The sequence below is a fragment of the Myotis davidii genome, unplaced genomic scaffold (assembly GCF_000327345.1).
Source record: "Myotis davidii unplaced genomic scaffold, ASM32734v1 scaffold101, whole genome shotgun sequence".
Lineage (NCBI taxonomy): Eukaryota > Metazoa > Chordata > Mammalia > Chiroptera > Vespertilionidae > Myotis > Myotis davidii.
Window position 1 is genome coordinate 296860 of NW_006292290.1, and position 12509 is coordinate 309368.

The window sequence follows — 12509 nt, forward strand, 5'->3', positions numbered from 1 at the left end:
TATATACAACAATGCAGAGACTATGCTAGTGAAACCCTATGTACCTATCACCCAGATTCAATGATTATCAACTCATTGAATCTTTTTTCTGCTCTTCTACTTCCTCCTTCACCTTGGATTATTTTTGAACTATTCTATATATATATATTGCAAATTAGGCCAGGAAACCATAATGGGTCAGGACCATACAGGAGGAGGTTGCGCGCAGCAACAAGGGTGGGGCGGAACTGGGGACTGGCTCCCTTAGTAGTCCTGCAGGGTCAATCTCAAGAGGACAGGCAAGGTACCAATGGACCAGTGCTGCCAGCATGATCCCAACAGCACTGCCAGCCTCCTGGAACTTGGCCTAGGGCACTGAGGCTGCTTCCCCTTCCTTAGACAGGCTCCCTTAGTAGTCCTGCAGATTGAATCTGAAGTGGACAGACCAGGCACCAACAGACATGAATGTGAGCAGACAGAAGGAAAAAAGACCTTCAAGGCCTGTCCAAGGTGGATTTGCATTTAAAACCAAGTGGGATGGGTCTGGAGCTGAACAGCACTGACAACCATGGCAGTCTCCCTGTCGGCAGCATGACTGAGGCTAGGAGTGTGAGGAGTGAGGGCCATGAAAGCTGGAGGCCTTGGCTGCGAACAGTCAGCTAATTTCAGCTCCCAGGCAGGCACGATCAGGGAAGCCGGTGGAGCCTTTGCAAAAAAAAAAAAGAGAACGCTGAAGAGGAACGATACTTCAAAAAGTAGACTAAAGAATAGCTGGAAGCCTTGAAGAAACAACATGAAGAAATCACTCATCATAAAAAGGAGATTGAGCATCTGCAGAAAGAAATTGAGCAGCACAAGAAGAACATCAAGAAACTGAAAGATCATGATACTGCGGTGGTGTCAGGGTGAGGGACAGCCATATTTGCCAGTGCAGCCTGAACTGTCAACAACAAAAAGTGTGCTGGAGTTCAGCAGACACATGGATGCGTGCACGGATGCCAGGCCACCCGCCACGGGGGGGGGGGAGGGCGCGAGTTGGAGGGGAATGTCTTACTAACTGAACTTGACCACACACATGCCCACCGCTTCCCTCAATGCCACTGGGAGCGTCCACCTACCTTCCACCAACATGGCAACGTCCTCCCAGTACCGCCAGCTGCTGAGTGACTAGAACCACCATCTCTAGGCTACACGTAGGGGACAGAGAACAGCCAGGATCCCAGAGAAAATATGTGAGCTGTTGGCAATTATCAAAGAGCTGGGAAGGAGGTCAGACCCACGTACACGGGCAGCAAGAGTGCGATGGAGATACTGAAGCGAGGCATCATCCACATGACAGGGCTGGTTCAGGAGTACTTGGCTGAGATGGAGTGGAACACCAGGTCCTAGCCCCTGAATCAGCGTGAAAAGCTTTCCATCTTCTTCCAAGAAGTGACAGCTCATTGCCCCCTGCCTCCCTTCAGATGAAACTTGGTTTCAAAATGGTAACAGCTTGGTTTCTCCTCCCCGTGTCCCTCCCGTGGTTCATCAGGCTCTGAACCTCCCATCGCTAAGATGGAGAAGAGATTTTTGCAGTTATTAGATTTACATATTAGTTAGGAACTACCCAGGGCATTTTGTGTGTTTTTTTAAAGCATTGATTTACATGATGCGTGTCAGTTATCTATAACAGCAAACTGTAGTTGGCCTTGCAGATACCGGTGTTTCTCTTCGGGATATATTTCTGTTCCTCACATGGTTCTTTATGTCTCTCTTCTGAGCTGATCCAACTCTGAGGGTTTGTTTCAGTGAGTCCCGAGGCAGCGCTTTAGTAGCCAGTGCCTGTTCACCACACAGTATAAATTCTGCTCAATGTAACGTTCTTTTTTTTTTTTGCTTAAGCATTTGCATGAATATTAGTACTTTGAAGTTGATCTTTAAAATGCACAAGTTTCCAGATCTTAGCTATGGTGAATAGTGCTGCTATGAACATAGGGGTGCATATATCCTTTCTGATTGGTGTTTCTGGTTTCTTGGAATATATTCCTAGACACTGGGGGATAGGGGAGGCTAGGGGACTGTCTAGGGTGGGGGGAAAAATGGACACATATGTAATACCCTTTGTAATACTTTAAGCAATAAAAATTAAAAAAAAAGAAATGAAACTTCATTGTCATATAAGAAACTTAAAAAAAATAAAATGCACAAGTTATAAATACAGAAGAAAGAGCATATTATGAAACTTTTCCTGACAAGGACCCCTGAAATTTCCCCTAAGGATGTATGTAGATTTCAGTTCCGCCTTTCCCATCAGTGGATCCAAAGATCTGGAAGAAAGTGACTAATACTGTTTGCATCTTGTATGTATTTATTACTTGATGTAATAAAGCTTATTTTTATTAACAACAACAACAACAACAAAAAAGCAAATTGAAAGATCATGCTGATGCTTAAGTGCACACAGTTCCCCACAGAATGGCTACATACTATCCACTTCTATGAAGACATAGTTCTGGTAACTAATATCTATCTTTGCTGCCAACAGATTATAATAAATTGTGATCAGTGGAGAAAAAAAAACAAGTGGGGTGATGTCAGAATTACCCAAGCACGCCCCCAACCCCTTTACCTGCCCAGATGCCTAGGGTCCCTTTACAGCTGGGCTGAGCCCAGGGCTGCCCAGTGGCCTGGACACCAGGCCTGACAGCCTCTCTGGCTTGACTCAAACATCTAAAGTTCACATTAGTTGCCAACTTAAGAAATTGGAGCATTCACCTAAAATCAGGATTCCCCATTTCTCTTTCCAAGGGGGTTGATTGGGCTACCAACCAAGGGTGGTTGGTGTCACTTCAACTTTAAGAGGAACACCCAGCTTGGGGGTGTGGTGAGGAGGAAGCTATCTGTACAGACAGTTCAGTTGTGTAAACTCCCACTGACAGTGGCCCAGCCCAACAGTGTGGCAGCTCAACTGCGAGGCAGCACAGCCATGAAACAGTCTGGCTGTTAAACAAGGTCCCTCTCCAGCTTTCAGGGGACTTCACCTAGTCCAACCCACTGCACTCCACTCGGCCCTGAGCTGTCCAGTGCACCACACTCTGCCACAGTGAGACAGCTTCAATGTTTCAGCTCCAGCAGACAGAACACATCCCAGCGGAAAGGGAAAGTGTAGCCCTGGCCAGTGTTGCTCAGTGGATAGAGCCTCTGCCTAAGGACTGAAGCGCCCGGGTTCAATTCCTGGTCAGGGCACATGCCTGGGTTGTGGGCTTGATCCCCAATGTGGGGCGTGCAGGAGGCAGCCAATCAAGGATTCTCTCTCATCATTGAGGTTTCTATTTCCCTCCCTCTCTGAAATTAATCTATACTAATAAAAGAGTAATATGATAATAACTTCTGGAAGACTTTCCAGATGTCCTTTCGGACAAAGCCATGGTGGCGTGGCCAAGGCAGAGATGGTTAGGGGCAATAAGGTCAGCAGGGGAGAGCAATTACGGGGATCAGGCCAACAAGGGAGAGCAATTAGGGAGAACAGGCCGGCAGGTGGGTGAGCAGTTAGGAGCCAGAGGTCCCAGATTGCGAGAGGGTGCAGGCTGGGCTGAGGGACCGCCCCCCCCCATGCATGAATTTCATACATCAGGCCACTAGTTTTTAATAAAACAATGGTATTTGCAATGTAGCATATCTTGTCCTCTGGAAAATGTACCATAGAGGAATAGATGAAAATAGAAAACATGAGGCTAGACCTCCTATGTCTGCTGCCATCTTTAATCATAGGTTGGATGTTAGGAATTCAGAAGATAAAACACACACACACACACACACACACACACACACACACTGAAGAATTAAAATACTTTTATTACAGAGTAAAATTTGTTTTAAAACAAATAATTAACTATTTTTTAATGTATTTCTTAATTATTTAGGAAATCATCATCTGGGAAAGAAAGGCAAAGATTGTCAGTCAGAAACTAAGTTGGAAGCAAGAAGGGCTGTAACCAAATAGCGAGTTTCCATAGCCACTTATTTAAGATTCCTAAAATGTTGTAATTCAGATTAAAGAAAGAATAACGTGTCATTATATAGGAAAGTTATTTTTCTGTAATTCTCTCTTGATTTTTTGGAAAAACAGCTATATCCCTCCACATAAAACAGGCAAAAGATTTATGAACTCTGTTCAACATTCTATGGCATGCTGTCTGAAATTCACAGGCTTGAACAAATGAATAAATATTCATTAAATATGCTTTCCTCTTTTTCCTAGGTACCTCCCATACTCCTCGATAAGCAGTTCTCTGAATTCACTCCGGACATTACACCAATCATCTTGGCAGCCCACACAAATAATTATGAGATAATAAAACTTTTAGTTCAGAAAGGAGTCTCGGTGCCCAGACCCCATGAGGTCCGCTGTAACTGTGTTGAATGTGTCTCCAGTTCAGATGTGGACAGCCTTCGTCACTCACGCTCCAGACTCAATATCTACAAGGCCTTGGCTAGCCCTTCTCTCATTGCACTGTCAAGTGAAGATCCTTTTCTCACAGCCTTTCAACTAAGTTGGGAGCTTCAGGAGTTGAGCAAGGTGGAAAATGAATTCAAGTCTGAGTATGAGGAACTTTCACAACAGTGCAAACAGTTTGCTAAGGACCTACTGGATCAGACAAGAAGCTCCAGAGAACTAGAAATCATTCTTAATTACCGAGATGATAATAGCCTCATAGAAGATCAAAGTGGAAATGATCTTGCAAGACTAAAATTGGCCATTAAGTACCGTCAAAAAGAGGTGAGTGTTGCCAGAATTTACCCATCAAAACACCATAATTTTAATCACAGTGCAGGAAAATGGTACTCCAAAATTAGATATGAGAATTCTATTTATTTATTTATTTATTTATTTATTTAATCTTTTCCATTATCATTTATCCCCTCTGTGTATGAGTATTTTCTATTTAACTGTTATGTGGATGATGTTTATTATTTGATTGATATTTATTTGTCAGATTGATAATTATGAACTACATTGAAGAGTGATAAATGATTTTGTAATTGGTGATGGTTTAGTATCTGTTAAATGAACATATTTTCTTTGGCATAATGCAAAAAATGAATAAATTTTAAAATTTTCAGACTGAGCTTTTTGGTTCTCTCATGTGTAATTCTTGTTACTTTAGGTTGTCATGCATCTTTCTCCAAGCTTCTGTTTTCTCATCTACTTAATGGACTTTATATTTATAACATTTGATTATACATGTGTTTATACATATAAAAGGTGTCTCTCACAGATTTATAGAAAGTGTAAAATGTTTGGATATATTTGAAGACTCTTAGTGAATTATAAGGTGTTATATTAATAAAATACATTATTAGAAGTTATTAATAAAGAAAAAGCCTTTGCCCCAAAAGCAGATAAAAGTACTAAAACCTTTCTCATGTTTGGCTTAGTTTCTTGATTGTTCAGCAATAAGAGGTTAAGAGGAAACTCCAAACTTTTTCCCACTGAGGCTGCACTAGTTCGCATTCCCAACAGCAGTGCACAAGGGTTCCCTTTTCTCGAGATCCTCACCAATACTTGTCATTTGTTGATTTGTTGAAGATAGCCATTCTAACAAGTGTGAGGTGGTACCTCGTTGTCATTTTGATTTGCATCTCTAGGATGATTAATGACTTTGAGCATTTTTTCATATGACTTTTGCCCTTTTGTATGTCCATTTGGGAGAAGTGTCTATTATGGTTCTTTGCCCTTTCTTTAATTAGATTGTTTATCTTCCTTTTGTTAAGTTGTATTAATTCCTTATAGATTTTGGAGGTCAGTAAATATTACTAAAGATTCACTTTGAGACTATTAGGTCAGGAAATTGCTTGAGCCACCATTGTCTCAAATAAACAATCGATGCATAGCTTTTGCCCTTGCCAAAGCTCAAGGTCCATCAGCCTTCTGGGTTCCTTGTTTACATTTTCCTGATAGTGCAGACAATGGATGGATAGCTTCCAGCATAGGAGTGATCAGGCAATCAGGCAGAAATGGTTAGAGACCATCAGGCAGGCAGGCAGAGGCAGTTAGGGGCAATCAGGCAGGCAGGCAGAGAGGTTAAGGGTGATCAGGCAGTCAGGCAGAGGTGGTTAGGGGCAATCAGGCAGGCAGGCAGAATGGTGAGGGGTGATCAGGCAGGCAGGCAGGAGGTGAGCAGTTAGGTGCCAGTGGTCCTGGATTGTGAGAGGGATGTCTGACTGTGGGATCAGGCCTAAACTGGCAGTCAGACATCCCCCGAGGGGTCCTGTATTGGAGAGGGTGCATGCCTGGCTGAGAGACCACCCCCCCCATGCATGAATTTTGTGCACCGGGCCTCCAGTATTAAAATAAAGAGTTGTCCAAGACAAAAAAAATTAATATTAATTTCTTATATATTAACTGAAAGGTTAACATGGTGATATGCGGACAGGCTAAATAGCCATCTCAGAAGGTGGATAAAAAAAATTAATTTATTTTGGAAAGGGGATGGAGGATGGGATATCCAAAGGGAAGAGATGCACATCACTGAGCGAAGGGGATATAGAGTCCATGATGGCAGCACCCAGGAGCTTGAGTTTTATCCTTATATGCAGTCACTAGCAGGAAGCTCTTGTCATTAGTGGGTCAGGGAGCTGAGTTTGTGGACTTGGAATTTGTATGGAATGCAGATATGTGATCAGGTCTTTAGAACAGTTTCAATTTCTTATATGGTCTGAGTCCTGGTGTCCAGCAAGTTTTTCCTGGTCTTTGTCCTCCTATGGCAGGGAATTTACAAATGGCTATTAAGGATTGTATTGCCATATAGTACTAGTAGTTCCCTACTCTTTCTATTTGTTAGTAATTATTCTTAAGGAATCTGGGTGAAGGTCTCTATCTTCTGTCAGTATTCCTAAGGAACAAGGCCTCCTGGTGCTGTTGGCAGGGATATATGAATAAACAATTCCCCACTTATCAGAAACCAACCAGCCAGTGGTTTAGTATGTCCATTATTATAAGGGAGGGTGAAATTATCAGAACAATTCATGTTTTAGTTATTAGATACTATAAGACAATAATTAGAACAACTGGTAAAAGTCAGACATTTGTCACAGGGAGCTACTGCAGCAATATTGAGAGAAAATATGCCTTCATCCTTTTTCTGGACAATGGGTCCCAATGCATAAAGGTTCTGGTATGTCACTTTCTTCCCAAAACGAATAAAATGAGTATAATTCTATATATTAGCAATAGGTGTCCCAACTCCTACTACACAGGATGTAAAGGTCTGTTCTACTTACGTTCCTCCTAAAAGGCAAAAGTCAGAGATATTAAGAACATTTTTTGCTAAGTTCACCCAAATATTTTTGTATCTTCTGAATGGAATGAATTCTTCAGCCAAACCAGCATTGGTCAAGAGCATGATTATAGTAAATTTTGTCTTCTAAAGATGACCTTGAGGTGTTTCTTGGGTTTGGTTACCCATTCTTCCCCTTCTGGCACCCGCTTCACCTGGTGTAATGGATCTAGGGCTTTATCCCTGACTGATTCAGAGCAGTTGGAATAGTGAGAAGCACATCTCAGGATCCCATCCATGTTGATTGTCTGGTGATCTGGTTTTCCATGTTTCGAGTAGAACTCTGTCGCCTGCTAAGAAGGAATGTAGCATACCTGTGACAGAAAAATCCCTAGCACATGCTAAATTATTAATAAAGTCACTATTTAATAAAGATGCCGCATATAATTCTTAATTTTAACATCATATCTACATATACATCTGTACCTTTAGCATCCTGAAAGGGCCTCCCATATATTATTTCATAGGTTCTCAAACCAATCCCACTTCAAGGAGCTACTCTAATCCTGAGCAGGAATATTGGCAACACCTGATTCTAATCCAGATGAGTCTCCTGACATAATTTGGCTATATTATTTTTTTAAGGCATGGTTAATTTTCCAGACCTTTCCTGAGGCCTAGATGATATCTCTAGGGACAGAAGGTCAGAACTCCTAACTGTATAACTAGCAATATGCTAGGGGAGGAGAGGCCACTCTCAGGGCAAGGTCCCTACAATTGTCCCTTGCTAGGCACCCATGACCTTCTGTACCTGGCCTATCATACTTGCTCAGCTCATATCTGTTTAACATTACCCCCCTCAAGGATTTTTGGGACTGAATTCTTTCATAGAAAAGGGGCATAGGATCTCTTCTGTAGTTGTTTCATGCTGAAAGGAAGTGATGTTTTCATTCTGAGACAAAAGATCCTTGCTCTCTGTCAGAGGGATGATGAGGCCTGGGCACAAAAAGAAGTTGTAATTGTGTATAGGGGTGGTATTTCCTGAATAAAAATAGGGTTTGTACCTCAGTGGAGAAAAATTGTTTTATAAATTTCAGTATCACTGGGGGAAAAGCTAGAATGACAATAATTATGATAAATAGTCTGATAAAAGGAAAAAGTACTGGTTGTTAATAATTACAAGTAAAGGATGATAAAAAATGAAATATTAGTTTGGATGGTTGTAGTCAAATATTTAAGAAAACTAGATAAAAATTTAGGATCTAGTTTAGCTCATAGGTGAAAAAATAAAACTTTGAAGATAATGAACTGGATTAGAGTCTAACATTTAAAACTATGTATATGGAGAATTTTCCCCCTAAAATTACTCTCATAAAGAGGCAAATTAAGACCAATTTATTTACTGTAGTAAGTCTAGTTTCAATTTGGCCTGATTGTTTGCATGAACATGATAAGAATAGCAATTGATCATATAGGCTTTTAAAAAAATCTGCTGTGCTGAAATTTCAAGATTGAGCCTTAATTAGCCCGTCAGGACAAATAATCTGAGTGACCTAGCTGCCATCAGGTTTTCCTGCAATACTTGTAGACTTGGGTGAATTCCTCAAGTTATTGAGGTCCCCAAAGATGTCGTGAGGTTCTTTCCTTGCCATCTCCCAGGAAAGCAACCTCATTCCTTACCTGGAAAGACTATCATGAACCATGTGACCAAACAAGATACCAGGCTTTCTCCAAGGGGCCCATATTGGCTTCATAATCAATCTTCACACTTTAAGACTTTTTGGTGACATCCCGAGACCAGGCACATCTCTCTCAGACATGACATTCCAGTCAAAGTCTTAGATAATTGGAAACTAGTCTTATTGAATTCATGCAAAGAACTATGTTGCCATAACTCACTCATTAAAAATTGCCAAATTTTGGAGGGATTAGTAGAAAGAAAAATAAAAAGGCTTTAATATTGCTTAAGAAGGTATAATTTACCAAATTTTTCTAGGGAAATAAAAACAATTTTTCTTATATTTGGAACACAGATTTTCATATAACTAATCTTTTGTTTGTCTTGATTACTTGCTAGTGTTTATCTTTTAAAGATATTTATATTTTTAATACATTTGTATTGATTTCAGAGAGGAAGGAAGAGGGAGACAGAGACAGAACCATCAATGATGAGAATCATCAATTGGCTGTCTCCTGCATGCCCCACACTGGGGATCCAGCCCACAATCCAGGCATGTGCCCTGACCGGAAATCAAATCATGACCTCCTGGTTTATAGGTTGATGTTCACTGACCCAGGCCGGTCAGGCAATTTGCTAGTATTTCATGTTTTCAATCATTCTTTTATTTCTTTATTGATTAAGGTATTATATATGTGTCTTTATCCCCCCATTATCCTCTCACTGCCCCCCACTCATGCCCTCACTCCCCTGGTGTCTGTGTCCATTGGTTAGGCTTATATGCATGTATACAAGTCCTTTGGCTGATCTCTCCCCATTACCACCGCTCTCCCCAACCTTCCCTCTGAGGTTTGACAGTCTGATCGATACTTCTCTGTCTCTGGATCTGTTTTTGTTCATCAGTTTATGTTGTTCATTATATTCCACAAATGAGTGAGATCATGTGATATTTATCTTTCTCTGACTGGCTTATTTCCCTTAGCATAATGCTCTCCAGTTCCATCCATGCTGTTGCAAATGGTAAGAATTCGTTCTATTTTACCGCAGCACAATATTCCATTGTGTAGATGTACCAATTTTTTATCCACTCATCTGCTGATGGGCGCTTAGGCTGTTTCCAAATCTTAGCTATGGTGAATTGTACCGCTATGAACATAGGGGTGATTATATCCTTTCTGATTGGTGTTTCTAATTTCTTTAAATATATTCCTAGAAGTGGTATCACTGGGTCAAATGGGAGTTTCACTTTTAGGTTTTTGAGGAAACTCCATACTGTTCTCCACAGTGGCTGCACCAGTCTGCATTTCCACCAGCAGTGCAAGATGGTTCCTTTTTCTCCACATCTTGCCAGAACCTGTCATTTGTTGATTTGTTGATGATAGCCATTCTGACAGGTGTGAGATGGTATCTCATTGTCATTTTGATTTGAATCTCTTGGATGATTGGTGACTTTGAGCATGTTTTTCATATGTCTCTTGGCCATCTTTATGTCCTCTTTTGGAAAGTGTCTATTTAGGTCCTTTGCCCCTTTTTGGATTGGGTTGTTTATCTCCCTTTTGTTAAGTTGTATGAGTTTCGTTGTTATGGTTTCCCATCTTATGTTTAAGTCCTCTATCCATTTTGAGTATATTTTTGTATATGGTGTAAGTTGGTGGGCTAGTACCAACAGCATATTTCACAGCCCTAGAACGAACCCTCCAAAAATTCATCTGGAATAAAAAAAGACCCCGAATAGCCACAGCAATCCCGAGAAAGAATAACAAAGTAGGAGGGACCTCAATACCAGATATCAAGCTGTCTTACAAAGCCGCTGTTCTCAAAACTGCCTGGTACTGGCACAAGAACAGACATATAAACCAACGGAATAGAATAGAGAACTTAGAAATAGACCAAAACCACTATGCTCAATTAATATTGGACAAAGGAGGCAAGGTCATACAATGGAGTCAAGACAGTCTCTTCAATAAATGGTGTTAGGAAAATTGGACAGATACATTCAATCGTTCTTTCAGGTTCTGTAAATTTTTACTTTCTTTAAAGAGATGACCTGATTATAAACCTGTAACTTAGAGTAAGTCACAGTTCTTGTTATCAATCTTTTCAAAGACTTAATTATATTTGCAAATGCATCAGAAGAAAAAAATAATGATATCTAAATGGCAAACTCAGACATGGTTATAGACTTGACCACAAAACAATTGCAGAGAACCCTGCTTTTTTTGTAAGATGTAAAATTTCAAGATAAAAATATTTTGGTAAATAATAATTGTCACTACTTGAGCCAATCAATCAGAGATAGGGTTGAATCATATTTGAATGCTTATTCCAATAATACCAGCAGTATGGGAGAGCAGCAGGTCATCCACAAAAAAAATCTGTTTTGCACCCACCATAAGCCAGCTGCTTATGTTGGGTAGAAGGACAAAGATTACATGGGAAAGTAGGAAGTACAGGCATGGGAAAGTAGCACTGGATAATCATTACAGGTTACAAGTCATGCGGCTGGAGGGGGGATGTCACAGAGGGCGGACTCCTTCGGGCACCCCAGGCCCAGAATACAGATTATAGGGGAAGGAAGCTGTAAACCACAGGTGCCTCTAGGACTAGATTGTTTCAGCAAAGAGGTTGTCTTTCCTTAATAATAAGCAGTTCTCAGAACAGAAGGATGGACTGCATGCTGATGTTAGCTCCCTTGTCCCAGATGTACCACTCTCAGCCATATTACAGTGTGCTTCCTCTAGTCAGAACATAACCATCATGGTTAACAGAGCATGATTAATGTTTCTTACTAGAGGCCCGGTGCATGAATTCATGCACTGGTGGGGTCCCTCAGCCTGACCTGCACCCTCTTGCAATCCAGGAACCCTCAGGGGATGTCAGCCAGCCTGCAGGGATAAGGCTGAAACCGGCAGTCTGACACCCCCCGAGGCATGTAGTAGTGTGCAAAGTGGCAAGTGGCTGGGGAGAAGCCCGAGCATGAGCACAGCACCACTCTGCTCCTGCTCATCCCAGCCTGCTGCTCCTGCTGCCGCTGCCTGGTAGCACTGCTGTGGAGATGGGAAAAGCTCCCACTGCCCCAGCTGCGCTTGCCAGCCGTGATCCTGGTGTCTGATGCACATTGGTCAGCTGAGCAGCACTCCAGCTGTGGGAGGGCACTGACCACCAGGGGGAAGCTCCTGCATTGAGCATCTGCCCCCTGGTGGTCAGTGTGCGTCATAGCGACTGGTCAACGGGTCATTTGCTGTTAGATTGTTCTGTGGCTTAGGCTTTTATATATATACTAGAGGTCCGGTGCACAAAAATTTGTGCAATCGGGTGGGTGAGGGGAGTCCCTCAGGCCGACCTGTGCCCTCTTGCAGTCTGGGAACCCTCGGGAGATAACGACCTGCTGGCTTAGGCCTGCTCCTGGGTGGCAGAGGGCAGGCACAATCCCTAGGTGCAGCCCCTGGTCGGGCTCAGAGCAGGGACGATTGGGGAGTTGGGGTGCCACCCCCTGTCATGCACAGAGAAGGACGGATCTGCAGGTTGTGATGCCACCCTCAGTCACGCTCAGGGTAGGGCCGATTTGGGGGTTGGGGCACCGCCCTCTGTCC

At 42.1% G+C, this 12509-nt stretch overlaps 1 protein-coding gene and 2 pseudogenes across 1 annotated transcript in view; all 3 read left to right on the forward strand.

Moving 5' to 3' along the window:
• Nucleotides 1-12509, forward strand: part of LOC102754540 (short transient receptor potential channel 4) — a 142889-nt gene that overhangs the window by 36225 nt on the left and 94155 nt on the right. Inside the window, exon 2 of the mRNA XM_015565302.1 lies at nucleotides 4220-4738. Within this exon, the coding sequence (XP_015420788.1) occupies nucleotides 4220-4738 (519 nt within the window). The remainder of the gene's footprint in view (nucleotides 1-4219; nucleotides 4739-12509) is intronic.
• On the forward strand, nucleotides 548-888 carry LOC102754816 (annotated as a pseudogene).
• LOC102754260 lies at nucleotides 1025-1368 on the forward strand (annotated as a pseudogene).